At 40.5% G+C, this 27,998-nt stretch overlaps 2 protein-coding genes across 9 annotated transcripts in view; one reads left to right on the top strand and one right to left on the bottom strand.

Moving 5' to 3' along the window:
- Positions 1-263: 263 nt before the first annotated feature.
- ETV2 (ETS variant transcription factor 2) lies at positions 264-27,902 on the bottom strand. Of its 4 annotated transcripts, none has more exons than XM_070764572.1 (10): positions 27,653-27,902; positions 27,210-27,322; positions 16,033-16,137; positions 13,539-13,646; positions 11,941-12,117; positions 9,545-9,625; positions 6,232-6,399; positions 4,475-4,636; positions 2,920-3,038; positions 264-1,539 (listed from the first exon to the last, which is right to left on the bottom strand). In XM_070764572.1, exons 4-10 carry the CDS (start codon positions 13,612-13,614, stop codon positions 1,354-1,356), a joined length of 969 nt encoding a protein of 322 aa, XP_070620673.1. In that variant the 5' UTR covers positions 13,615-13,646; positions 16,033-16,137; positions 27,210-27,322; positions 27,653-27,902; the 3' UTR covers positions 264-1,353. The 4 variants fall into 4 exon arrangements, with proteins under 4 accessions (XP_070620673.1, XP_070620674.1, XP_070620676.1 ...); XM_070764573.1 differs by lacking the exon at positions 27,653-27,902 and adding an exon at positions 27,459-27,526 and having other exon boundaries at positions 13,539-13,640; XM_070764575.1 differs by lacking the exon at positions 27,653-27,902 and adding an exon at positions 27,459-27,481 and having other exon boundaries at positions 13,539-13,640; positions 27,191-27,322.
- The window catches only part of LOC139174286 (retroviral integration site protein Fli-1 homolog), a 48,710-nt gene continuing 48,377 nt past the window's right edge, over positions 27,666-27,998 (top strand). For all 5 annotated transcript variants that reach the window (XM_070764565.1, XM_070764566.1, XM_070764567.1 and 2 more), the window contains exon 1: positions 27,666-27,774. In XM_070764565.1, coding sequence (XP_070620666.1) covers positions 27,757-27,774 — 18 coding nt within the window. In that variant the 5' untranslated portion in view covers positions 27,666-27,756. The remainder of the gene's footprint in view (positions 27,775-27,998) is intronic.

The following is a 27,998-nucleotide window of genomic DNA, read 5'->3' on the forward strand; positions in this document are numbered from 1 at the left end:
AATCTGCATTTTTCTTTCCACTATGTACAAAGACTCCTGACTTGATATGGACGGATATAATGTAGAGCTCTTAAAAAAAAACAGCAGCGGCTGTTTATAAAGTCGACTCACCGTCTTCCTTATGAAGGCACCGATGGAAGTAGATATTTAACGTCTGCTTAAAAGCAATCGGGAAGCCCCCCCCCCCACCTCCCACCACCAGGAGTTCAAAAGAGTTGAACCCGCCATGGAAAATCTCTTCTCTGTTATGAGCGGCCGAGCCCTGTTTTAAATGGTTTAATAATAGCTAAAGGAAAAGGAGGGGGATGTTTGGGAGAGAACAGATAGCCTCAAAAATGGGATTCCTCCTCCTCCCAAATGTCTGAAAATCAAGATACAGTAGTACCTCTAGATACGAGCTGCTCTACATGCGAGTATTTCAAGATACGAGCCACGAGGGGAGAGACATTTCTGTTCTATTCCCGAGCTGAAATTCGGGATACGAACCGAGCGTCCACTAGGTGGCGCAAGAATCCTTGCTTTTGGTTATCTCAGAGGGGAAAAACAACTTGTTCCAGATACGAGTTGCCTCGAGATACAAGCTCCCTTATGGAACGAATTATGCTCGTATCTAGGGGTACTACTGTATTTGATTTTGATTTGAGCCTCGGTGGTGCAGTGGTTAGAGTGCAGTACTGCAGGCTACTTCTGCTGATCACCGGCTGCCACCAGTTTGGCAGATCGAATCTCAGTAGGCTCAAGGTGGACTCAGCCTTCCATCTTTTCAAGGTCGGTAAAATGAGGACCCCAGATTGTTGGGGGCAATACCCTTACTCTCTGTAAACTGCTTAGAGAGGGTTGTAAAGCATGGTGAAGCAGTATATAAGTCTAAATGCTATTGCTTATTTGATGCTGATCCAATCCTGCCTGTTTTCACCCCTTGAATCAAGATTAGCTTTCATTTGCCAAACTTTGGCTAAAATTCCGTACTTTTAACCAGGATGATTGGCTGCCTCCCTGCTTTCCTTCTCTAAAGATAGGATCGAGGCCCCGATTCTGTTTTTTGGGGGAGGAAGGGATTATTTTCACCTACCCCACCCCACAAAAGCAATAAACCTCCCCTTGATCCAAAACACGCCCTCCCCATTGTTTTTGAGTTTTTTTGCCCTGCCCCATCCAGAGTAAATCTGCCCCCTACTCCGAAGCCCACAACCAACATTTCTCACACCCTTCTTGTTTTAGACGTAGCTTAAAAGGAGACCAGGGTGTCTTCTCCAGAGAAGCCTGTCCAGCTTTCTCTTCCGAGGTTTTGGTGCGTAAGGAACGAAGGAAAAGGTCCTCTCTCTTTTTTTTTTTTTTAAAGACAACAGCCTGCTAAATCTGCAATTTCTTATCCAACTCGGCCAGCAGGCCCTGGATGTCACAAACGAAGCGATAGACGTAGCGCTGCCCGCTGGTCTTGTGAATGATGTTCTTGTGGTAATAGTAGCGCAGCCCCCGACTCAGTTTCTCGTACGTCATGCGGGGTTTGTTCTTACGTTTGCCCCAGCGCCGGGCCACCTAGCAGGAAACGAGAGGGAGAAAGGCGGAGGGGGGGGGGAGGAATGAGTAAGCAGCCCATTGACACTGATAACCAAAAGCCCATTTTTAGCCCGAGTCCTTAACTCGGGCGTTGCTTACTTGTGGCTTTGTGCCCAGATAAAATACACACATGCTGCATCGCCTTGGCCTATTGTGGCTACTCAACCACAGAGACCGTTTTGGCTATTGAGGAAGAGGGGGGGCTGTGGTGGATGAGGCCATGGTGTTTCTTTTCTGGGTTTAGGAGATGGGTGAAGTTTTATAGGCGAGGGAGTTCATTAAACTCACTCTACGGTTAGCTTCAGGATGGAGGGAATCTTCTAGGCTTTGATATGGGGGTCGGGGTGCTAAGGGGACCAGTTTCAGCCCTGGGTTGTCTGGCGGGACCCAGGGGAAGAGCCTTCTCTGTGGCGGTCCCGACCCTCTGGAACCAGCTCCCCCCGGAGATCAGAATTGCCCCCACCCTCCTTGCCTTTCGTAAGCTCCTTAAAACCCACCTCTGTCGTCAGGCATGGGGGAACTGAACTACCCTTTTCCCCCTAGGCCTATACAATTCATGCCTGGTATGTTTGTGTGTATGTTTGGTTTTTAAATAAGGTTTTTTTAATTATTTTAAACATTAGATTTGTCATATGCTGTTTATTACTGTTGTTAGCTGCCCCGAGTCTGCGGAGAGAGGCGGCATACAAATCTAATAAATGAATGAATAAATAAATAAATAAATAAATATGCCCTAATGCTAGGCCATGATTTGTTGAATAAGCCACTATTGGTTGCAGGCAACCCATTAAGCCCACCCAACAATGCTCACATCTAAAACTTGTTGAAGAGCATACATTTGCTCTGCTTTCTACATTCATAGGGACTAAGTCCTTGATTTAACAAATGCAAGAGCCATGTCATCCTGAGGACCGTGTCCCCATCCAAATCCCAGTGTCAAGGTTCCAGGTAACATCTGAACTAAATCGGAATCCGAGTCAAAATTCCCTAGCACCCACACTGAGAAACCTGAATCTGAGTTTACCAGTTGAAAGTTCACATCGCTTGTCCCCCACCCACAAACTTGTCGTGTTGCCCATCCAGCATGGCAAGTCCTTTCTCCGCTTCCGCCCAGGTGGGTGGGCATAGGATGACCTTGAACCTCTCGAAAGAACGCTTTGTGGCTGCATCTGTTCCGTCATGAAAATAACCCCTCCCAAAGTTCCCCTAAACATCAGACCTTCTATAGATAGTGTGTCAAGCCATTGATTTATTGCACTGGCTTGACCCCCAGTTTCTATATTCTTGAGAGGCTCTTTGCCACAAGGGGAGGGCACCGTGGGTTGTATATAAATGAGGGGAGGGCGAGGGGGGACTCACCTCGTGTGGGTCACAGAGCTTGAATTCCCAGTCGTTCCCTGTCCAGCGGATGAGGGCTTGGCAGGAGCCATCTTGTAGGAGCTCCAGCAGGAAGCGCCACAATTGAATGGGTCCGGCCCCTGCCGTAAAAACAGGAGAGGGTGATTTGGAAAAGGTGCTGTGGACTCACCTGAACTCAGCACCTCACAGCTGTTCATTGCAAGTGGGGGGGACCTGCCTTCAGAAGATGTCACTTAAAAACAGAGGCAGCCTTAAAAGAAAAGGAGGGAGGAAAGGAAAGGAAAGGAGGAAATAAGGAGGGAAGGAAGATCGAGAGAGGGAAAGGAAAGGAAAGAAGGAGGGAAGGAAGGAAGATCGAGAGAAAGAAAGGAAAGGAGGAAATAAGGAGGGAAGGAAGATCGAGAGAAAGAAAGGAAAGGAAAGGAGGAAATGAGGGAAGGAAGATCGAGAGAAAGAAAGGAAAGGAAAGAAGGAAATAAGGAGGGAAGGAAGATCGAGAGAAAGAAAGGAAAAGGAAAGGAAAGAAGGAGGGAAGGAAGATCGAGAGAAAGAAAGGAAAGGAAAGAAGGAGGGAAGGAAGATTGAGAGAAAGATCAAGAAAGGAAAGGAAATAAGGAGGGAAGGAAGATCGAGAGAAAGAAAGGAAAAGAAAGGAAAGGAAATAAGGAAATAAGGAGGGAAGGAAGATCGAGAGAAAGAAAGGAAAGGAAAGGAAAGAAGGAAATAAGGAGGGGAGAAAGATCAAGAAAGGAAAGGAAATAAGGAGGGAAGGAAGATCGAGAGAAAGAAAGGAAAAGAAAGGAAAGGAAATAAGGAAATAAGGAGGGAAGGAAGATCGAGAGAAAGAAAGGAAAGGAAATGAAAGAAGGAAATAAGGAGGGGAGAAAGATCAAGAAAGGAAAGGAAATAAGGAGGGAAGGAAGATCGAGAGAAAGAAAGGAAAGGGAAGGAAGGAAGGAAGATGAAGAACTTTGGGGGGAAATGGGCTGCTTAAATTACTTGTAAATAATAATAATAATAGTAATAATAATAATAATAATAATAATAGTAATATAATAGTAATAACAACAACAACGACAACAACAACAACAAAGTTGGAAGGGACATTGGTGGTCCTCTAGTCCACCCTCCCTGCTTAGGCAGGAAACCCTACACTACTTCAGACTGATGGTTATCCAACATCTTCTTTAAAACTTCCAGTGTTGGAGCATTCACAACTTCTGGAGGCAAGTCATTCCACTGATTAATTGTTCTAACTGTCAGGAAATTTCTCCTTAGTTCTAAGTTGCTTCTCTCCTTGATTAGTTTCCACCCGTTGCTTCTTGTCCTACGCCAGTGCTGTAACCCAAAACCAGAGGAACAGAATGGCAGATACCCAAATAAATACAGGACATTTCCGTATTTTGGAGTCACCACTGAGAAGTCAACATCATTAATGTTTGGGAAGCAATTGAGAAAGTCATTATAACTCCACACCCCTTAAGTCCTGAAGTTTAGTGTCAGTACATTATAGGTTTTTGACATCTCCCAACCCATGCTCCCCGGTCAACATTACCTGCCCGATCTCCAGGTAAAGCATTGGCGTTCTTGCTATCAGCCTGGTTTCTGCGTTCCCGTTTTTTCTGGCTCCTGACTGGTGAATCGCATTGACAAGAATCGCTGTCCAAGGCACTGGATTGGCTGCCTGAATCGGGGCCCAGGGACTCGACCCAATGTTCTAGAGGCAACGACAACAGAATCAGGGACGTTTGATTGAGAGCGAATAGGTCCTGCAAGATCAAAACCTTACAAAGGACAAGAACCACACACAAACACACACACACACACTGCATTCATTCACACAATCCCTTTAACCTCTTCCTTAAAGCAGGGGTCCACAAGCCCCGGTCCATGGATCAGCACCGATCTACAACATGGCAGAAACCCGGCTATGAAAACAAGTCCAGTCAACGAAGCAGTGGAAGTGATGTGCCGGTGTCTGGAGGCTGTTGGGGCCTGGATGGGTGTCAACAAACTCAAACTCAACCCAGACAAGACAGAGTGGCTGTGGGTCTTGCCTCCCAAGGACAATTCCATCTGTCCATCCATCACCCAGGGGGGGGTGAAACTACTGACCCCCTCAGAGAGGGTTCGCAACTTGGGCGTCCTCCTCGATCCACAGCTGACATTGGAACATCATCTTTCAGCTGTGGCGAGGGGGGTGTTTGCCCAGGTTCGCCTGGTGCACCAGTTGCGGCCCTACTTGGACAGGGAGTCATTGCTCACAGTCACTCATGCCCTCATCACCTCGAGGTTCGATTACTACAACGCTCTCTACATGGAGCTACCTTTGAAAAGCATTCGGAAACTTCAAGACTCGTGCAGAATGCGGCTGTGAGAGCCATCGTGGGGCTCCCTAGATTCGCCCACGTTTCTGCAACACTCCATGGCCTGCACTGGCTGCCGATCGGTTTCCGGTCACAATTCAAAGTGTTGGTAATGACCTTTAAAGCCCTACATGGCATTGGGCCAGAATACCTCCGGAACCGCCTTCTACCGCACGAATCCCAGCGGCCGATAAGGTCCCACAGAGTTGGCCTTCTCCGGGTCCCGTCGACCAAACAATGTCGTTTGGCAGGCCCCAGGGGAAGACCCTTCTCTGTGGCGGCCCCGGCCCTCTGGAATCAACTCCCCCCAGAGATTAGAACGGCCCCCACCCTCCTTGTCTTTCGCAAATTACTCAAGACCCACCTTTGTCGCCAGGCATGGGGGAGTTAGGATATTCCTTCCCCTAGGCCATTATAAGTTATGCATGGTATGTTTGTGTGTATGTTTGGTTTTTATAATAAGGGTTTTTAGTTGTTTTATTAATTGGATTGTTACATGCTGTTTTTATCATTGTTGTTAGCTGCCCCGAGTCTGCGGAGAGGGGCAGCATACAAATCCAATTAAAAAATAATAATAATAATAATAATAATAACAACAACAACAACAACAACAATAATAATAAAGTGAAGCCCAATCCGCAGGATACTTTTGCTTTTGGTTTGCAAAGCATAAGAATCATCAAAGGAGCTGCCCCACTCTGATTGATAGGGCTTCTTATGCTGCCATTAAATCCCACAAATTTCTCATGGATCGTTTTTTCAGGTTAAGATGTGAAAGAAAGACAAACATGCACACACATAAAATGGTAACGCAAGCTGAGAAACAGCATCCCAGAAATTTCAAAAGCAGGTTGAAAGTGGGTTTAATTTTTTTCCCCCCAAACAACTTGAAGGGTAAGTTCAGAAGACAAGAGTTATATAATGTCACGCAAATTTGAGAGTTTACCTTCCTTCTGCTGTTCTTGCTGATCTCCAGTAGGAAACTGAGTAGAAGACACCTCTTCACCAGGAGAATCAGGGTAACGAACAAACCAAGGTTGAGGAGCAGCCAGGAGGCATGTGGACCCCTCAAGGCTGTGGGGGACGCTGTCTTGTTGGAGCACCATTCTTGAAGCTGCAGGAGATTCAAGGTACAGGTGTGATCAGAATCATGGCAGAACGGTAGTCCTACTATTTTTTTTTATCTTGTGTCTATCTATAAACACAGGTGCCTCTAAGAAGCAAGAGTTGCAGGGAAGAGCCTTCTCTGTGGCGACCCCGGTCCTCTGGAATCAACTCCCCCTGGAGATTAGAACGGCCCCCACCCTCCTTGTCTTTCACAAATTACTCAAGACTCACCTTTATCGCCAGGCCTGGGGGAACTGAGACACCTCCCCCAGGCTTTTATATTTTATGTTTGGTATGCATGTGTTGTATGGTTTTAATTGTTGGGGTTTTATATATACTTTTTTAAATATTAGATTTGTATTACTATTATATTGTTTTTGTTATTGTTGTGAGCCGCCCCGAGTCTTCGGATAGGGGTGGTATACAAATCTAATAAATTATTATTATTATTATTATTATTATTATTATTATTATTATTATTATTATTATTATAAAAATCCTCAGGCGCCAGTCCTCTTTTTGAAAGAAGACATCTTCTGGTATTAAGAGTTAAAAGACGCCGAATGAATTCAGGGTCTTCTCGCCTCTCTCTGATGTTGAAGTACAGGTGGAGATAAGGAAGAAATTGAATTAATGTGCCAGCCCAACAAGGTAGATCAAATTAAGAAACCATGGCCAGATAGTTCAGGATTATTTTCGAATAGCTCTAGAGTAACAGTATATTGCAAGTCTGATTTTTCCTTCCTTCCTTCCTTCCTTCCTTCCTTCCTTCCTTCCTTCCTTCCTTCCTTCCTTCCTTTCCATCACAGGTATAGGGTTTCCTGCTGGAGCAAGGGGATGGACTAGAAGACCTCCAATCATGCCAGCTCAGGAATTCTGGGAGTTGACGTCCAAATGTCATACAAGAGCCAACATTGCCTACCCCTGAATTAGATGATCTTATAACTCATTCCAACTCTACCCTTCTCTGATAAATGAGACTCGTGACTTCTGATAAGTGCCTTGTCTGGGAAACATCATGAAATACAGTATCATGAAAATTGCCTTTTATGCTACACCTACAAATACAGCAATATTCCTGTTGTAGTAGCACTGTAGTTGTTTTGTTTTGTTTAACTCCGCCTACTCCTCATCCACATTTCAGACCTATGTAGCAATTCCCTTAATTCCCAGCAAGTTGTGCCGGCAGGGAACCATGGGACTGATAGTCTAACCTTTCTAAAGGGGAACGTTTTTTGGGGGAAGGCTGAATGACTGGCAGGCTTACAACATTTCGGCCAAGTTTTTAAATCTTCACTTCCTCTTGTTTCTTTAACTCCGAGTTGTGTCAGTTGAAATAGAGAGGTAATTTGTATTGCGCTGTGATGTTGTTTCCTGCTCTATCTTACTCCAAAGTGTTAATCAAGTTAACAAATTTCAAACAGAAGTGCATAGGATGCTTTTAAAAAGGGGGAGGATTGCTTTGGTTAATCCTCCCAAAACAGATATGCCATCTTGCCAAAGTCATTGCATTCAGGCACTAAGAAATACCCACAAGGACTTGTGACATAGCCCAGCTCACTTCCCTTTAAATAGGTACATGTAAGGTATTCTTACTAAACTCTACTATTTTGAAAATGATTCATAGAAATGTACTGAGCCTGAAGAAATATTTCTCCTTCACTGAACGTGCAATAATGGCTAACCCATAGTTCCCTCTAAGCTGAGCAGTGAGCAATCGCTCACTTAAAAATCATCATCAACTCAGAGTTTTCCAAACCTGCCCAGAAGCCGAGAGGGAAAGAGTGAGAGGGAAGGAGAGAGAGAGGCAGAGAGGAAGAGAGAGAAACAGATAGAAAAAAGAGAGGAAGGAAAAGAGAAAGAAAAAGAATGGGAGTAAGGAAGAGAGAAAGAAAATCAAAATCTAGTTTGAAACTAGCTCAACTATTTAAGTGGCATTTTGATATTGATAGAGTTGCCCTATTATGAGCTCACTGTTATAGACACACAGTACAGTATTTTATTTTGAAATTCTCTGAAGCAAAACAGGGTGGGTTTTTTATTTGTTTGTTTGTTTATTTATTTGTTTATTTATTTATTTATTTATTATTTCTGTGCCGCCCAGTCCCGAAGGGACTGCCGCTCAGACACTATACTTTTTCGCCCATTCCCCCCAAAAATTAGAGGGAACACTGGGCTAACCTAGAATATATAGTTATGATAGGGACAAATTAAAGCAGGAATGATTCCCCTATATAATTTGCATTACTAGCAAGGCAAATTTAGATATTTGCAATATGACTTCCAAGAAAAATAAGTAGAGCAGCTAACTAAAAAAGCCACAATTGAAATGATTTAAACAGATATAAGCAACCATGCCCAATGTTTATTATTAAATATGAAAAGGATAGCATAAATATTTATGTGTCCCAAATATTTTTGTGCCGTTCAAAAGGCAGCTGGACTTAATATTTAACTGAAGGCTACTGGTTGGGGAAAAAGAACAAAGAGGAGATTGTGCCATCAAATTTATTTATTGCAACATTTTTACTTTGTTCTATTTTTAAAAAATTTTTGCTTTTAATACTGTAGTTTTATTTTTGACTCGTTGGTACTCTTTGGGCTTTTCTAATATAATAGGTAAATGAAAAGGTTTTTTATTAATTTTTTTATTTAGGTTTTTAAAGAAAACACATAAACCTAAATATTAAAAAAAAAACAGGTCAAGAAGATAAAAGAATAAAGCACACAAACAGGAGTCTAGTTTTAAGGTTATAAATAATTTTAAGCTGCATGTTAATAAATGGCTGAATTTAGTGCCTAGAATATTAAAAATCCTTGTCAAGCTTTAAGCAAAGATAAATATCAAGAATCACAGCCAACACAATATATATTGCCACACGAGCTACAAAAGTTGACTCAAAAATGAGCATCTGTTCTGCTTTACATATTCCAAATATTGAAGTTTGAATCCATTTTCAGTGAGGTTTGAGTCTCCATGTGTGGGTTTGGCAGCCACGTTAACTTGTTAATCCTCATTTCCCATCAAATGAGAATTGGATAGTTATGAGAGTGTAAGTCGCACACTTCAGAAAGCACAAGTATTTCCCTTCAGTTCCACTAGCTTTTTCTATTCCCCTCCTTTCTCCTTCCAAATATCAACCAAAACTCACCACCATGATATGGTTCCCTGTAGTCTGGATCTGATGAAACCTGCTTCAATTCCACAATGGTCTTGGTGTATTCAGGAAAACCTCAAAAGGAAAATAAATAATTCTGTTGTTTATAGAAACATAGAAACATAGAAGTCTGACGGCAGAAAAAGACCTCATGGTCCATCTAGTCTGCCCTTATACTATTTTCTGTATTTTATCTTAGGATGGATATATGTTTATCCCAGGCATGTTTAAATTCAGTTACTGTGGATTTATCTACCACGTCTACTGGAAGTTTGTTCCAAGGATCTACTATTCTTTCAGTAAAATAATATTTTCTCACGTTGCTTTTGATCTTTCCCCCAACTAACTTCAGATTGTGTCCCCTTGTTCTTGTGTTCACTTTCCTATTAAAAACACTTCCCTCCTGGACCTTATTCAACCCTTTAACATATTTAAATGTTTCGATCATGTCCCCCCTTTTCCTTCTGTCCGCCAGACTATACAGATTGAGTTCATGAAGTCTTTCCTGATACGTTTTATGCTTAAGACCTTCCACCATTCTTGTAGCCCGTCTTTGGACCCGTTCAATTTTGTCAATATCTTTTTGTAGGTGAGGTCTCCAGAACTGAACACAGTACTCCAAATGTGGTCTCTCACCAGCACTCTATATAGCGGGATCATAATCCCCCTCTTCCTGCTTGTTATACCTCTAGCTATGCAGCCAAGCGTCCTACTTGCTTTCCCTACCGCCTGACTGCACTGTTCACCCATTTTGAGACTGTCAGAAATCACTACTCCTAAATCCTTTTCTCCTGAAGTTTTTGCTAACACAGAACTGCCAATACAATTCTAGTAGTTACAGTGTGTAATGTTGGGATAGTGCAATTACTGATGCTTATAACTCTATTGCTGAAGTTGATATTTAGGGTTCTTAATAGATTTCTTGAAAATTGATGGATAAGCACCTTGGGGGGAAAAAACATGAAGCTTTATTTCTATATATGATAAAAGCAGCGAGATATTTGGAAGCACGGAGATAGAATCCGTTCTGCAAGTTCCTACAATGGAAGAATGGATGGTAAAATGAATGGATCTGGCTGAAATGTCGAAACTAAAAACTTTGGTGAAAGAGAAGAAAACTTTGGAGATAACTTTTGAAATGAAATTTTTAATTTTGGGATTTGATGGTGACAACTAACTAAAAATAAGGAGAGGAAAAGTGCCAAGAATAAAAAGAGTAACCTCCAACTGATACAGTTACAAACATAATTTGTTTGCAAACTTTTAATAAAATATATTTTATAAAAAGAATATCAGTCGTATTCCTGTTAAAATTAGAATACTGCTTTATGGTTAAAGAGAGTGTTTAGCAACATCTAAATTCAAATTTCTATGAACCTGCCTCCACACTATTCTCAATTTTGTGTAATCCTTTCCTTTCTGATTTGTTTAATGTCTAAAATAAAGCATTAAAAAAGAGGAAGAAAATAAAATCATTCCCTATGTTGTGGTTAGCTCTGGCCCAGCTCCTGCCCCAAGGACTGTGGATGTGGGGGAGACATCCACATGCTGCAGGACTGTTTTGCCCCCGGTGGAATCTGCTGATGAAGGCTCCTCTGACCAAGAAGACATGAGTGACAGGGAGGAGGAGAGTGGGGCAGACAGCTCAGAAGGAGATCAATTATCTAGCTCCTCCTTGGATTCGGAAAAAGAGTTAATGATACAGCCATGCATGCAGAGAGTGATGCATAGGCAGCAACAACTGAGAGATTATTATCAAAGAAAATGAGGCCACCTGTGGTTGGGTGGGGCTGTGGTAATTAGTGAGGCTGCTATAAAGAGCAGCCAGTGGGTTTGGCCATTGTGGAGGATTATCTGATTGTGTTTCGTGTCTGCTTTGTTGACTTTGACCTTGGTGTGCTGATTTTTCCCCGCTTTGAAACTAAACCAGAGCAAAGTGTGTTTCACTTTGTCAAAGAAGAAGGACTGTGTATTGCCTCACAGCTGCAAGCTAAGTATCACAGAACTGATAAGGGACTTGTACAAATTACCAGTTTGTTTGGAGACGGGTGCTCTTTGCTATACAAAAAGAGGGCTTGGTTTAAGTGAATTTTCATGATAAAGAACATTGTTTTGAATTTTCGAACGTGTGTGTGTGTGTGAAATTGTACCTGTGCAATTTTTGGAGGATTCTACCAGAGACCTCGACAGAACACCCTCTTGAATTTTTATAATCGTGTAATTGATTCAAGAGAAAAGGAGAGATGGAAAGGGAAAAGGAACAATGCAGATTCAGGCATCCTCTTAAAACAAGGGCAGGATTCTTATAAAGTACCAGCTGGATAAATAATTTGGGATGCTAATGTTGAGATGGCATCCCAACTTCCTCCACTAACCAGGATGCTAGTTACCTTTTAAGCCAAGGGATTCATGGATTGGCATTGTCTTCTCAAAACCTTCCAGCTCAGCAAGATAACTTCCACCAGTCCAGCTTGGCAGCTGCTGTTCCATCTCATTTTCGGGTAGAAACCAGGAACCAATGTCACCAAAATCATCTTGGAAAATCTTCCTGTACTCTTCCAAAAAGTCTTGTGGGAGAGAAAAAAAGGATGTAAGAGGCGTTTCTTATTCTTTTACTTTGCAGCTGAAATTGCGAATTACGGCGCCTAAAACACGATTTAAGTATCGCCCACAAGATCATATGCTGCAACGTCCTACTGGTCAATGACTACTTCAGCTTCAACCGCAACAACACAAGAGCACACAACAGATTCAAACTTAATATTAACCGCTCCAAACTTGACTGTAAAAAATATGACTTTAACAATCGAGTTGTCGAAGCGTGGAACTCATTACCGGACTCAATAGTGTCAACCCCTAACCCCCAACATTTAGAAACATAGAAACATAGAAGACTGACGGCAGAAAAAGACCTCATGGTCCATCTAGTCTGCCCTTATACTATTTCCTGTATTTTATCTTACAATGGATATATGTTTATCCCAGGCATGTTTAAATTTGGTTACTGTGGATTTACCAACCACGTCTGCTGGAAGTTTGTTCCAAGGATCTACTACTCTTTCAGTAAAATAATATTTTCTCATGTTGCCTTTGATCTTTCCCCCAACTAACTTCAGATTGTGTCCCCTTGTTCTTGTGTTCACTTTCCTATTAAAAACACTTTCCTCCTGAACCCTATTTAACCCTTTCAACAATCGAGTTATTGAAGCGTGGAACTCATTGCCGGACTCAATAGTGTCAACCCCTAACTCCCAACATTTCTCCCTTAGACTCTCCACGATTGACCTCTCCAGGTTCCTAAGAGGTAAGTAAGGGGCGTACATAAGTGCACTAGTGTGCCTTTCGTCCCCTGTCCAATTGTCTTTCCTTTATCTCATATATCATATATATTTTCATCCTTTCATATATCTTCTCCTCTATTTTTACATATTATCTTTATATATATTACTTCATGTCTATTCTCTTCCATATGTATTGCGTATTGGACAAATGAATGAATGAATAAACAAACAAACAAACAAGCAAAGAAATAAATAAACAAATAAATAAGCAATAGCCTGGGACTGATTGATGGGTTGAAGATCAAGGGTGAAATCCAGCAGGGTTTGACAGGTTCTGGAGAACCAGTAGCGAAAATTTTGAGTAGTTCGGAGAACCGGCAAATACCACCTCTGGCTGGCCACAGAGTGGGAATGGAGATCTTGCAGTATCCTTCCCCTGCCACGCCCACCAAGCCACGCCCACAGAACAGGTAGTAAAATAAATTGCATTTTATCGCTGATTGAAATAGCTACAGCCCATCGCTCTCTTTGCACTTGTGGCTTGAATATTCATGCAGGACTCAAACATGAAATAATATTTATTTCTTTGTCACAGCATTTCTCGACACCTGGCAACCTTGGTGGATTTTTAAATCAAAAATATGAGCAGGGTTAGATCTGATTATTGTTGAGATGGGAAGCCACCAGAAATCTGGGGGTTCACTCACCTGTTCCTTCGATCTCTGCTCCAACAGGGACCATTTGCACCGGGTTATCCCTCCAGCTTTCTTGCCAAGACTCCATATCCTACCGGTCAATGACTACTTCAGCTTCAACTGCAACAACACAAGAGCATGCAACAGATTCAAACTTAATATTAAGCGTTCCAAACTTGACTGTAAAAAATGTGACTTTAACAATCGAGTTGTCGAAGCGTGGAACTCATTACCGGACTCAATAGGGTCAACCCCTAACCCCCAACATTTCTCCCTTAGACTCTCCACGATTGACCTCTCCGGGTTTCTAAGAGGTCAGTAAGGGGCGTGCATAAGCGCACTAGTGTGCCTTTCATCCCCTGTCCAATTGTCTTTCCTTTATCTCATATATCATATATATTTTCTTCCTTTCATATATCTTCTCCTCTATTTTTACATATTATCTTATATATATTACTTCATGTCTATTCTCTTCCATATGTATTGTGTATTGGACAAATGAATAAATGAATAAATAAATTATCCCCACCTCACTTCCTGCAAAACCATCTCTCGCCTGCTCAGCTGTACTCGCCCTGCCCGCTTGGCAGCGTTGATGCCATGGTCCATTTTCATCCCTCAAGGTGGAACGATCAGGAGAAAGCCAGGATTAAACCTGCCCACCCCACAACTAAAGCCCCCATCTGCCTCCAAGTTTCATTTATAGGGAGAAAATGTCCCTGCCCGCCTTCAAAACATTGTAAATAATGTTTAAATTCTTTAGGAATTGTATAGGAATGTTAGACTCCATTCATAATGTGGGTTTCTCTTAACATAAGCTCTTACTACTAGTCCAGCTTTCAATGATCTGTTCAATAATCAGTCGTTCACTGTGGACAGAAATTGCTATAATTCTTTATTGTATTTTGTGATTTACACTGTGTGGATTGTTGGTGTTTTTATTTATATGCTAACTGGACTTTAGCAATGATCTGATTTTTTTAATGATATCAATTATGCACTCACGTAAAACTAGCTAATGAAACATTTAAAATTCTTATCTAAAGTGCACACACACACATGCACACACACATATATCACACAAACACAGACATTTATTTATTTAATGGATTTGTATGTATATGTCACATGTTTTAGCTGAATTTGAAAATTAAGGGAGACTAGGATAGATCTATTTCGGCCTTATTTTGGCCTTATCAGCTAGCCATACCCTCACTGGGACTTGAACCTGCAACCTTTGCCTTGTAAGGCAGAGAATTAACCTCTAGGCTACAGTATCCAATCCTTTCAGCTCTGTACCAGGGAATCACCCTGGTATATTGAAGGAACATCACAGCTCCTTTTTTGCCTCTCCGCCCAACCATATAATATATACAGTATGTATGTATGTATGTATGAATGTATGTATGTATATCACACACATACATATACAAATGTATGTGTATATATATATATATCAAAACATTGTAAATAATGTTAATTGTTAATTATATATATATATATGTAAAATATTTTGCAGGATCTGGGACATGTATGTTTGCCTTCATTCATAAAATAGTTTACCTATGTATAGATTCAAATTTGCACACATGTACATAAATACAATAATTATGTAAATTATAAAATTTATGCAAAACTATTTTGTGAAGTACTGAAGAGTCTTATTTAAACAGAAATTGGTAATGCACAAACGAATATAAATTAAATGTTATGCATCTAATTATACTTTTCCAGAAAATAGGTTTATTTAATGACTCAATTCAATAACCAACGAATCAAACCACGGGTGGCATTGGGGTAAATTTGGGGGTGATCCACCTAACCTCTAGTGAAGAGAATGAAATGAATCAAGTTTTCCTAACTCAGCATCATCCAAAAATTTATTTATTTTATTTATTTATTTATTGGATTTATATGCCGCCCCTCTCCGAAAACTCGGGGCGGCTAACAGCAATCATAAACAGTATACAATAATAATCAATACTAAAAGCGAATTAAAAAACCCTTAATTTACAAAACCAAACATATATACAAACATACCATGCATACAATTGTAAAGGCGTAGGGGGAGAAGAAATCTTAATTCCCCCATGCCTGGCGGCAGAGGTGGGTTTTAAGTAACTTACGAAAGGCAAGGAGGGTGGGGGAAATTCTAATCTCTGGGGGGAGTTGGTTCCAGAGGGCTGGGGCCGCCACAGAGAAGGCTCTTCCCCTGGGTCCCGCCAAGCGACATTGTTTAGTTGACGACTAATGTTGGCAACTCCCAGAATTCTTTTGGACATGATAGTCAGATGTTCCAGATATTTGCAGCCTCAACATTTCATTGGCATCCTGGCTAAGGAGGGCTAAATTAAATAGCCTTTATTGTCTATAATGTCTGCAAATATTAGACATGAAGTCTGACGTTGGTTGTGGGCAACGCACATATTTTTGCACAAAATTTCATACACACACAGAGAAACATCATTGCAACACAATCCTTGCTTCAACCCCTGGTTTTACTCACCGCTTTGCAAACGTCTCTTATGGGATGGCCGGCCTTGGAGAAATTTCTTGCAGGCAAAGAAATCCCAAAGTTTGAATGGCACAAAATATCTTCTGCTTCTTGAGACTATGAAGTTGAGAGAAGAATAGTTACACCTAGGAGTATGTCTGGACAATGGGCTTCTGCTGGTTGCCTCGTAAAAGTATTGGCCGGTGCTTATCCCTTGCCGGGGGTCTCTATCATTTCCCCCACCCACCCACCCGCCCACCCACCCACCTTTTCTATCTGTATCCATATCGTTGCATTTCCTGGTTCCCATTGGTTGAATAAAGGAGCATGTTTTCGTGACTTTTTCTGTGTTTTTGAGGGGAGGGCGACAGGGAGGGAAGGTTTTCCATGTCAGCACAGTCAACGTATGTGTGGGTGTGTGGGTGTGTGGGTGTGTGTGTGAAAGGGACAGAGAGAGAGGGGAGGGAGAGAGTATGCATATCACGACTTTGCAATCCCCAAGGGGGTGACCAAGTGGCTAAATTTCAGAGACAGAAGGAAAGTCGTGAGAGGAAGCAAAGCTAGGATGTTTATCTCTCAGCAACACAATGCAGTTCACCAAATCTTCCAAGCGATGCTAGTCCTCCCAACTCCAATCAATCTTAAAATGAGACGCCGTGACTTCCTCCAAGGCCTGCCCTAAGCCAGAAAAAGACTAATTTTTCTCACTGAGTCAAATGCTTTTTAACGCAGGTTTATAGAAACATAGAAACATAGAAGACTGACGGCAGAAAAAGACCTCATGGTCCATCTAGTCTGCCCATATACTATTTCCTGTGTTTTATCTTAGGATGGATCTATGTTTATCCCAGGCATGTTTAAATTCAGTTACTGTGGATTTACCAACCACGTCTGCTGGAAGTTTGTTCCAAGGATCTACTACTCTTTCAGTGAGATAATATTTCCTCATGTTGCTTTTGATCTTTCCCCCAACTAACTTCAGATTGTGTCCCCTTGTTCTTGTGTTCACTTTCCTATTAAAAACACTTCCCTCCTGGACCTTATTTAACCCTTTAACATATTTAAATGTTTCGATCATGTCCCCCCTTTTCCTTCTGTCCTCCAGACTATACAGATTGAGTTCATTAAGTCTTTCCTGATACGTTTTATGCTTAAGACCTTCCACCATTCTTGTAGCCCGTCTTTCGACCCGTTCAGTTTTGTCAATATCTTTTTGTAGGTGAGGTCTCCAGAACTGGACACAGTATTCCAAATGTGGTCTCACCAGCGCTCTATATAAGGGGATCACAATCTCCCTCTTCCTGCTTGTTATACCTCTAGCTATGCAGCCAAGCATCCTACTTGCTTTTCCTACTGCCCGACCACACTGCTCACCCATTTTGAGACTGTCAGAAATCACTACCCATATTATTATAAATAAATAATAATTATTTATTTATTTTATTTATTTATTAGATTTGTATGCCGCCCCTCTCCGCAGACTCGGGGCGGCTCACAACAATAACAAGAACAATGTAAGAACAAATCTAATAATTTAAAAAAACACTAAGAACCCCATTATTAAAAGCAAACACACACACAAACATTCCATGTATAAACTGTATAGGCCCGGGGGAGATGTGTCAGTTCCCCCATGCCTGACGGCAAAGATGGGTCTTAAAAACTTTACGAAAGGCAAGGAGGGTGGGGGCAGTTCTAATCTCCGGGGGGAGCTGGTTACAGAGGGTCGGGGCCGCCACAGAGAAGGCTCTTCTCCTGGTTCCCGCCAAACGACATTGTTTAGTCGACGGGACCCGGAGAAGACCAACTCTGTGGGACCTAACCGGTCGCTGGGATTCGTGCGGCAGAAGGCGGTCCGGGAGGTATTCTGGTCCGATGCCATGAAGGGCTTTATAGGTCATAACCTGAGAGCCAACACTGTTTACCTAGGATGCTGAAAGAAGACCATTCAAAGAGCTACACATGTAGAAAGCTCTTCCCAAGCTGCCGGATCACAATTCTCAACAAGGCGTGCAAGTTCAACGAAAGGAGAGCTAGAATTCAACACAGCCCTAGAAGGAACCGAGTTGACCAACTCTTACAGTTGCACTTACAAACCCTACAGCTGGCAAAAAAAGCCAACACGGTTCTAAGCTGCATGAACAGAGGGACAGACTCAAGATCACATGAAGAGTTAAAACCAATTTATAAGGCCTTGGTAAGGCCACACTGGGAATATTTGCATTCAGTTTTGGTTGCCACGATGCAAAAAGGATGTTGAGACTCTAGAAAGAGTACAGAGAAGAGCCACAAAGATGATTAGGGGACTGGAGGCTAAAATATATGACGAACGGTTGCAAGAATTGGGTATGTCTAGTCTAATGAAAAGAAGGACCAGGGGAGACATGATAGTAGTGTTCCAATATCTCAGGGTTGCCGCAAACAAAAGAGAGTCAGGCTATTCTCCAAAGCACCTGAGGATAGAACAAGAAGCAATGGGTGAAAACTAATCAAGGAGAGAAGCAACTTAGAACTAAGGAGAAATTTTCTGACAATTAGTACAATTAACCAGTGGAACAGTTTGCCTCCAGAAGTTGTGAATGCTCCAACACTGGAGGTTTCTAAGAAGAGATTGATAACCATTTGTCTGAAGTAGTGTAGGGTTTCCTGCCTAAGCAGGGGGTTGGACTAGAAGACCTCCAAGGTCTCTTCCAAATGTTATTTATTTATTTATTTATTTATTTATTTATTTATTTATTTATTTATCTATCTATCTATCTATCTATCTATCTATCTATCTATTTATTTATTTATTTATTAATTATTGGATTTGTATTACTTACACGCTGGAGTAAAGGAAATGAGCCGGGGTGGCGCAGCAGGTAGAGTGCTGTACTGTAGTGCCACTGAAGCTGACTGTAGATCTGAAGGTCAGCGGTTCAAATCTCATCACCGGCTCAAGGTTGACTCAGCCTTCCATCCTTCCGAGGTGGGTAAAATGAGGACCCGGATTGTGGGGGCAATAGGCTGGCTCTGTTTTAAAAAGTGCTATTGCTAACATGTTGTAAGCCGCCCTGAGTCTAAGGAGAAGGGCGGCATAAAAATCAAATAAATAAATAAAGTGGAGCTGAGCTTAATAAATACTGTACCAGCAAGGATAAGAGGATTAGATCAGAATCATAACAAGGGAGAGAATGTGAGCCAGCTGTGCCCATCTTACACCCAATTGAATGCTAGTGCTTCCAAATTCAACTGCTACTTAAGAGAAATCTCCAGATATTTACCCACAAAAGCAAGATATTCTCACCCCCTTAGATGCTGATAAGCACCTTCCTAACATGAGGGTGACTTGCATTGAGAAACAGGAGTGGAGTGATAGGGGTAGGACAAGCATTTTAAAACCAAAACAAAGTCTAGTTGCCTTGCGATGTTGTGCTGTGCAATTAAAACCAAATAGCTTGATTTGGGCCATGTTGACCACGCACTGTCTCTCCTGCGCACTTTTCTCTATGACAAGTGACAGGGTTTCCCAACCCATAGAGAAGCCAGTCCCCTTGTACTTAAACAGCCCTAAACCACAAACCCACAGAATTGGGTAATGGCTTGAGATTGGGCAAGGAACAACAAAAGAGCTCCCCACCCAACAAGCTTGTTCCCACCCACCCCAATTGAGCCAGAAACTAGCCCCACATCTGAGTCTCAATTCTACCTCTCCCAAACCTGGTCCTCATTAAATCAGCTGGACTGCAACCCCCCCATATCACTCCCTGGAAAAGGATGATAGACCACTGTAGTTCATTGCATCTGGGCAAGCCTTATACAAGATCAAGGGTACATAGCTTTGGCCTGGACATGATCTCCTGTGGGGGCTTGATCCCCCAGAGTAGATAGGATGAAGTTGTGGGTAACATCAGGCCCCAAATAAATATGATTTCATTGGAATTCCAACCCAAGTATTTAAAGAAAGCATCAGTGAAATTGAAAATGCACCATTGTGCCTACCCTCCCTGTCCTATTGTCTTTTTTATCATTACTTTCTCCGTTATGTTTATATAAACTACTATCCTATCCTTGATTGACAAATAAAATAAAATAAATAAGTTCTAGAAAGCTTAGAACCACGACGCCTTAAACATGGTCTAAGTATTGCCCGCAAGATCGTATGCTGCGATGTCCTGCCTGTCAACGACTACTGCAGCTTCAACCACAACAACACAAGAGCACACAACAGATTCAAGCTTAATATTAACCGCTCCAAACCTGACTGTAAAAAAAATATGACTTTAGTAATCGAGTTGTCGAAGCGTGGAACTCATTGCCGGACTCCGTGGTGTCATCCCCTAACCCCTAACATTTTACCCTTAGATTTTCCATGGTTGACCTCTCCAGATTCCTAAGAGGTCAGTAAGGGGCGTGCATAAGCGCACTAGTGTGCCTTTCATCCCCTGTTCTATTGTCTCTCCTATATTTTTCCCTTCCCCCTAGGCTTATAGAATTTATACATGGTATGCTTGTTTGTATGATTGGTTTTTTAAATTGGAGTTTTTTAGATTATTTTTAATATTAGATTTGTCTACATTGTCTTTTTTATTGTTGTTAGCCGCCCCGAGTCTTCGGAGAGAGGCAGCATACAAATCTAATAAATAAATAAATAAATAAATAAATAAATCTCCTATATCTTCTCTTCTATCCCCATATCTTTTCTTCTATGCTCTCATTGATATACAGTATTTTATTCCTATATATTTTCTCTTCTCTTCTTTCTTTGATATTTTTTACTTCGAGTGTATAACCTTCTATAATCTTAATTGTGTATTATTGTGTTTTGGACAAAATAAATAAATAAAATAAATAAATAAATAAATACTTATAGCCTTGGGGTTTGTCTTTCATGAAATCTGCAATCCGCCCTCCTTACCTCCAAAACCCTATCTGCTCTCCATCCTCGTCCTATGAACAAGGCCCCTCTCCCTGCATTCCAGGTGCCCCAATGATCCTTCAGAAGAACCCTTACGTGTCGTCTCACCGGCTCCTATTGAGTTTGAGGGCCCTCCATTCTGTGCCCCTTCCAGGGAATCTCAGCCGAGAGGTGAGTGGGTGGGTCGGTACGCCATCCTCTGAAAACATGGGTGTGAGATTGTGCAATCGGCCCCAGCGTTGAGAGGCAAGGAGTGCACAACAGCAACCGGAAACCACAGGGCCCCCACGCCTTACCACGGAGCACAAACCAGGTGCAACGGAGCTCAGAAAAGTAGTAGAAAAAAGAGGAGGAGGAGATCACAGAATGAAAAGAAACTGACCCCCTTTGCTCTGCCTAAGTTTGGAAAAGTGGATGTTTTTTTTCAGCCAACAGCAAGTGTCCGGGAACTTTCCAACAAGATAAAAGTGACAATGTCCAAGGCACCAAATTAATGTGGGCAATGGTTTTTTTTTTTAAGTGAGAAAGGAAGATCTTAAAAGCAATTTTAAAAAAAACATGATAATGTTGCAGCCAGTGTTCCCTCTAATTTTTTTGGGGGGTGGGCGGAAAAGTATAGTGTCTGAGCGGCAGTCGCTTCGGGACTGGGCAGCACAGAAATAATAAATAAATAAATAAATAAACAAATAAATAAACAAATAAACAAACAAACAAACAAATAAAAAACCCACCCTGTCTTGCCTCAGAGAATTTCAAAATAAAATACTGTACTGTGTGTCTATAACAGTGAGCTCATAACAGGGCAACTCTATCAATATCAAAATGCCACTTAAATAGTTGAGCTAGTTTCAAACTAGATTTTGATTTTCTTTCTCTCTTCCTTACTCCCATTCTTTTTCTTTCTCTTTTCCTTCCTCTCTCTTTTCTATCTGTTTCTCTCTCTTCCTCTCTTCCTCTCTCTCTCCTTCCCTCTCACTCTTTCCCTCTCGGCTTCTGAGCAGGTTTGAAAAACTCTGAGTTGATGATGATTTTTAAGTGAGCCATGGCTCACTGCTCAGCTTAGAGGGAACTATGGTTGCAGCCTCTCTTTTATCTGATCCTTGAAACTTTGGTTGGATAGGCAGAGAAGAAAGCAAGTATCTCTATTTCCCAAAACATGAAATGGAGCAATAGGGTAAAATATTTGCCAGTTATCAAACCATCCTCTGGACCTGCCCATGGGGTTGAGAGGCAGGCAAAAATATTGGTGGTATGGTCCACGCTAGGGTACCTCTTTCTGTTTATTAGGAACAAACTTTGCAGCCAGAAAATACAATTTGCATTACTTTTCCTGAATTTGGGACAGGCATCCAAAACCCTAACCAATACTCTACATGAGAGGCTTTCAAATATCTCTCAGATTTAGAAATAAACATAGCACTGCATTCTGCAGCATTATTGAATTAACCCATTTATTTTTATTTATTTAAAAAAAAACCCACCCATCTACAAAGTAACCAAAGAGGTTGAATTCACACTACACTCTAAGCCAGGAGAACCTAACCAAGATGAATTCTAACTGAGCTTCCCACATTGTGTGCAGATGGAACCCCTAGATTTGACTATTGACTATTGTTGATGCTGATGTATGCTTGTTGCTACATCATAAAGCATTAAAACTGCTAATTTGTTTCATAAGATGTTATCTTAAAAATAAGAAAACCACTGAAACCAAGTTTTGAAAGCACAAATTTGAAATAACTAAAAGAGAACTCTAAAGTGAGTTTCTTTCCACGGGGCTTAACCTTGCGATGATTCACTCATTTGTAAATGAGTTACGAATAAATAAAGTACATGCAATTAAGAACAGAAGAGAATAATAGAGGGGGGAGGGACCTTGGAGGTCTTCTAGTCCAACCCCCCTTCTCGGGGCAGGAAACCCTACACCACTTCAGACAAATGGCTGTCCAATTATTTTATTTTGTTTTGTTTTGTTTTGTTTTATTATTTATTTTATTTTATTTTATTTTATTTTATTTTGTTTTGTTTTGTTTTGTTTTGTTTTGTTTTGTTTTATTTTATTTTATTTTATTTTATTTTATTTTTAATTTAATTTAATTTAATTTAATTTAATTTAATTTAATTTAATTTAATTTAATTTAATTTAATTTAATTTAATTTAATTTAATTTAATTTAATTTAATTTAATTTAATTTAATTTAATTTAATTTAATTTAATTTAATTTAATTTAATTTAATTTAATTTAATTTAATTTAATTTAATTTAATTTAATTTAATTTAATTTAATTTAATTTAATTTAATTTAATTTAATTTAATTTAATTTAATTTAATTTAATTTAATTTAATTTTTTATTTTGTCCAATACACAATGAGGGTTTTAGTGGGTATATATCCTATATACACATAGTAAAATACATGATGAAGGTTATAGAGGAGATACTCATAGTAAAATATATCTAAGAAAGAATAGAAAAGAAGGTATAGTAATAGAACATATCAATGAAAGAATAGAAGAAGAGATATAGGAATAGAAGAAAGGTATAGGAGATATAGGAGAGCAATAGGACAGGGGATGGAAGGCACTCTAGTGCACTTGTACTCGCCCCTTACTGACCTCTTAGCTCGATGGCCAAGATACATACTGGCCAGGATGTATGCAGAACGCTAAATCAGAAAAAAAAAATCTAGGTAAAAATTGCCCCTTTTAACATATTGTGTGAATGCAACCAATGGCTTGGTTACAGCCCCAATTAAGTATGTTGTGCAGACACAGCCTGGTGAGTGTATTCTACTGCAGGAGGTAGCAGAGTGAGCATGGTTTCAATGGAGCCCATCAAACAGAACTGCTAATTGATGGTATCTGCAGAAGATCCTTCCTGCAGAGATGAAAGACCAGACAGTCACATAGCAAGAGAAGTCTGTCGTTGGATGATCAGCCCCTAGAATGCTTTCAGCAACAACATTTAGAACCAGGGCCTGGTACTGAGGCCAGGAAATAATAAATGACACATATCATGGTATCTTTCCCTTTTATCAAACCATTATAAAGAAGCGACAAACATGACCATTTCCGTGGGGTGAATTGCAGTTAGCATGGGACCTCTAAGAAGTACATGTGAAAAACAAGAAGAGATAAGGTCAAGAATATTGAATGAGTGAATCCACGTGGATTAAATACGAAAGACAATGGTCAGTCTAAAACGAGTGTGCTTTGAAATGGTTTGGTCAGATAGAGAGAATGGACGAGGATAAAACTGGAAAACAAATTGAGGAAGATTGAGTGGGTTGAGAGGAAGAGAAAGGAACAAGGATTCAAAGTTGGATGGAGTTGGAAGAAAGTTTGATGAAGAAAAGCAATATATGGATTTAATGGAGGTAAGGAAGGCAAAAAAGTTGTGATAATGAATGTATAGTGAAGGATGTTAGCTTAAATTCAGAGGCATTTATAGGATTCAATCATTTAGTTGCACCCACTATTTTTATTTCTTTTATCTTCCTCTTGCCTTTATTTAAATGTATTTAGATGAAGATCTATCTCCTTTACTTTTTTCAGTTTCATGCTATATCAACTTGTTCTTTCTTGCTTCCCCCCCTGTGGTTAGCATGTTGTTTTTGTTGTCAATCTTCAGTTAGATTCACAGACTTGGACTGGTAAAAACTTAACAGTTCAAGTCCTAACCAAGTTTATAGCCATTTCCCAGTAGGTTGGTTTTTTACAAAATCAGGATATTGGGGTCTAATAAATTCAACATTTCCATGTATCTAAATAGCCCTTTGGATATTGCTCCAAGGCCTCCTAATCATTGTTCATTTTTTTACTCCTGCTGTCCAAATTTAATCCAGGTGGTTAGTTTACATAATGTGCAAAATTATAAGTACAAGTATAATAATAAGATACTTGGTTGATACCCAAGATGCTGGCATTAGTACTAGTCAATAGTATTTGTGATGCATCTTTAAATGTTCAGTTGACTGAGTGTCATGTTTAATGAATAAAAAACATAATAGTTAGAGTCGAAGGAAAAGAACTAGAAAATAAATCATGAAATATTGTGACCTGGCTATCGAAAGTACACGATTGTGGATGAAACATGTGATAGTGATACCCATTGTCATCAAGGCACTTGGCACCAGGTCCAAGAATTTTACAAAATACATGAAGAAATTACAGCTTCCTGCAATAACACCAGTGGAATTGCAAAAAAAACCTGCACTACTCAGAACATTATACGTTTTAAGAAGACATTTGGTTGATACCTAGGATGCTGGCAGCAACCCATATCCACCACCAGGGCCAGTCAATGATATTTGTGACACATTTTAAAATGTTCAATTCACTGAACATTAATGAATAAATGAATAAGACAATAGTAATGATGATGGTGATGAAAATGGCTCTGAAAATGGAAACCTATTGCAAGAATAATATGGAAACAGAACTCAAACAAAAATTAAGTTAACCATCTGATTTAAGACTACTAATTGTACCTCTCCTGCCCCATGGACAGTTTCTCTACATAAATATATACAGTATATTTATATAAAGAAACTGGCTATAGTTTGAGTTCTGTTTCCATATTATTCTTGCAATGGGTTTCCATTTTCAGAACTCTGCAGTACATCACAATAATCTATAACATAGTTGCAGGGATTTGAATCTATTTATTCTGCAAACAAGCCCATGGAGATTAGTTAAATCATGACATGAGGTCAAATTAAGTGGGCCAGCTAAGAACTGGCCTTTGCATCACATACTAAATTTAAATAATATTAACCATGATTCATTTTCTTATTCTCCTTGTGCTGCCCAAATGTAGCCTAGGCGGTTAGTTTAAATAACGTGCAAAATCAGACTATGAATTAATTAAGTAATCAAGTTGAATGTATTATGGATAGATACATTCATCTTATTGTACCTGGCTAACCAATAGTGATTTGTTCAATAAAATATAGCCCAAAATTTCTCGTCTAGTAAATTGTAAAGCAGTCTAGAGCCTGGTTGATTCTTCTAGTTCAGTATTTCTCAACCTTGGCGACTTGCCTAAGGAATTCTGCAAATTGAAGATGACATTTTAAGTGTCCAAGGTCGAGAGACCTTATTCTAGAGTCTTATCCTGTGAAGCCACTCCAGCATATAAACCAATGACTTGACTGAGGACCAAAGAGAAGAAGTATGATGAAATAATGAGCTAATTCTGATCACTTAAAAATTGTTCCTGCTCATAGGATAAACAGAGAGGATCAGATCAGATCACATCATTCTAATTAGAATGACTGCAGTCCAAAATTCATATCAAACAATGTTCATCCATTTACTGATTAAATATCAATCTCAATTAACAGACACAGGCTGCATATGAATGCACGCTTTTCCATGTGACATCTGACAATAGTCTTTGTCTGAGAATCAAGTTTTTCACATCTTCACCTGCTTTCTTTTCGAATCAACTCTTTTCTCAAATTTTTTCCTAACCCGGGCAAAATTGACTGGAATTTCATTGATATCATGGACACTGCATCCTTCATTCTAACAAAATGAATGGATTAGGTGAGTCTTCACCTGCCCACTGACCTATTGTGTCTGTTGATGTCTCTGCACCACCTCAGTTATTATTATTTAATTCCTTTTGATTACGCAGAAAACATGAGTAAATGAATATAGAAGTGCCCTACTGCTAAGCAAAACTCCAAGCTCGACATCATTTTTATAGGAATGCCACCAGATCCTACTTGAGGCTCCATGAGAACCTCCAGACAACATAAAAAGCTCAGGAATTTCAGGTGATTTCTTTGCTGAGAAGAGTGACCACCGGTACAGAAAATAATAAAAGAAATAAAACAATGCTAAGACGGGTATCAAAAGCAGGAACAAAGCTGGCTATAAATAACAAAAGCAATTTCATCCTATTTTCTCCCAATCATGGAGCATGACATGATTGGTTATACAGTGGTCCACGGTGGCAGCCATTTTGTGAGAGTGCCCACAGGTCATTTGCTGACCTAACCGGTTAGTCTCCCAGATAGACTAAAGTAATCTCCCTACCAACTGCACAACAGAACAACAGCATTCAGTAACATAGCTGAGACAGAATCAAGGATTACAAATCACTGAGCATGAATTTATAAGCAGTTTGCAATTCTGGTCTCATTGAGATCTAAATTCAGCAAATAATTAATCAGGCTTGCCTGCCCTCAATCTAGGAGGCCCCATTGGAAGCAATGCCCTTTTTAACTAACATGGGGCAAACAAGGGGGCGAAGACAGAAGTTACCTCTGAATGTGTACAGTACCTTTCCGACTCCAGAAGCTAATTTTCAACCCATAAAAAACCCCGCTTGCTTTAAAGATCAAGCATTTGGGTCCTCCTGACTTTTATGGGGCGCACCCCTCTTCGTCTTGCTTCCTGCAAAAATAAATCAAATGACCTTTCAAGAGCAACAACAAGTCTTCTTTTGCCCTCACCCCTCTCTGTTTTTCCCTCCCCGCCGTCTCTCTTGTCCTTCCATTTCAGTCTCAAAAAAAAAAATCTCTTGACTTACCCATTGGTAATTTGAACAAGAAGAGGAAAAAAATGCATCTAAGCCAACAATGCTATTAAAAAAAAAAACTTTCAGAGCCCTGTAAGCTTGGTCACACCAATAGGAAACCAGCCCTGGCGGTTTGTGTGACTTCACTTCCCAAAATTAGATGCACACATACACACACACACACACACACATATACACACACACACCAAGCCTTGTTCATCCGGCCCCCTGCGCAAGATCAGCCCTGCCAATGCAACTCATCTGAATGCCCATGGAGATCTAGGCGGAAAGCAGCAGGTAGAGGCGTGCCATGGATTGCACCATCAAGGTAAGTTCTGGAGAAGTTCCTCCATCTTAGTTAGCAGCTGATTCCCCCTTCGTTTTGTCTCTGTCTTCCAGTTTGCACTGAGCTGGTCTCTGGTTCAGTTCCTCTCTGTCTCATACACACCCAGCTCCAGAAACAGGGCCCCCCTCCGCTCTTTCCTTCTGGTACAAAAAAATTTCCTCTTCCTTCCCTTTCGTGGCGGTTGATGTCTCTGAGTTTAAAAAACC

Source organism: Erythrolamprus reginae, chromosome 11 (assembly GCF_031021105.1).
Source record: "Erythrolamprus reginae isolate rEryReg1 chromosome 11, rEryReg1.hap1, whole genome shotgun sequence".
NCBI lineage: Eukaryota > Metazoa > Chordata > Lepidosauria > Squamata > Dipsadidae > Erythrolamprus > Erythrolamprus reginae.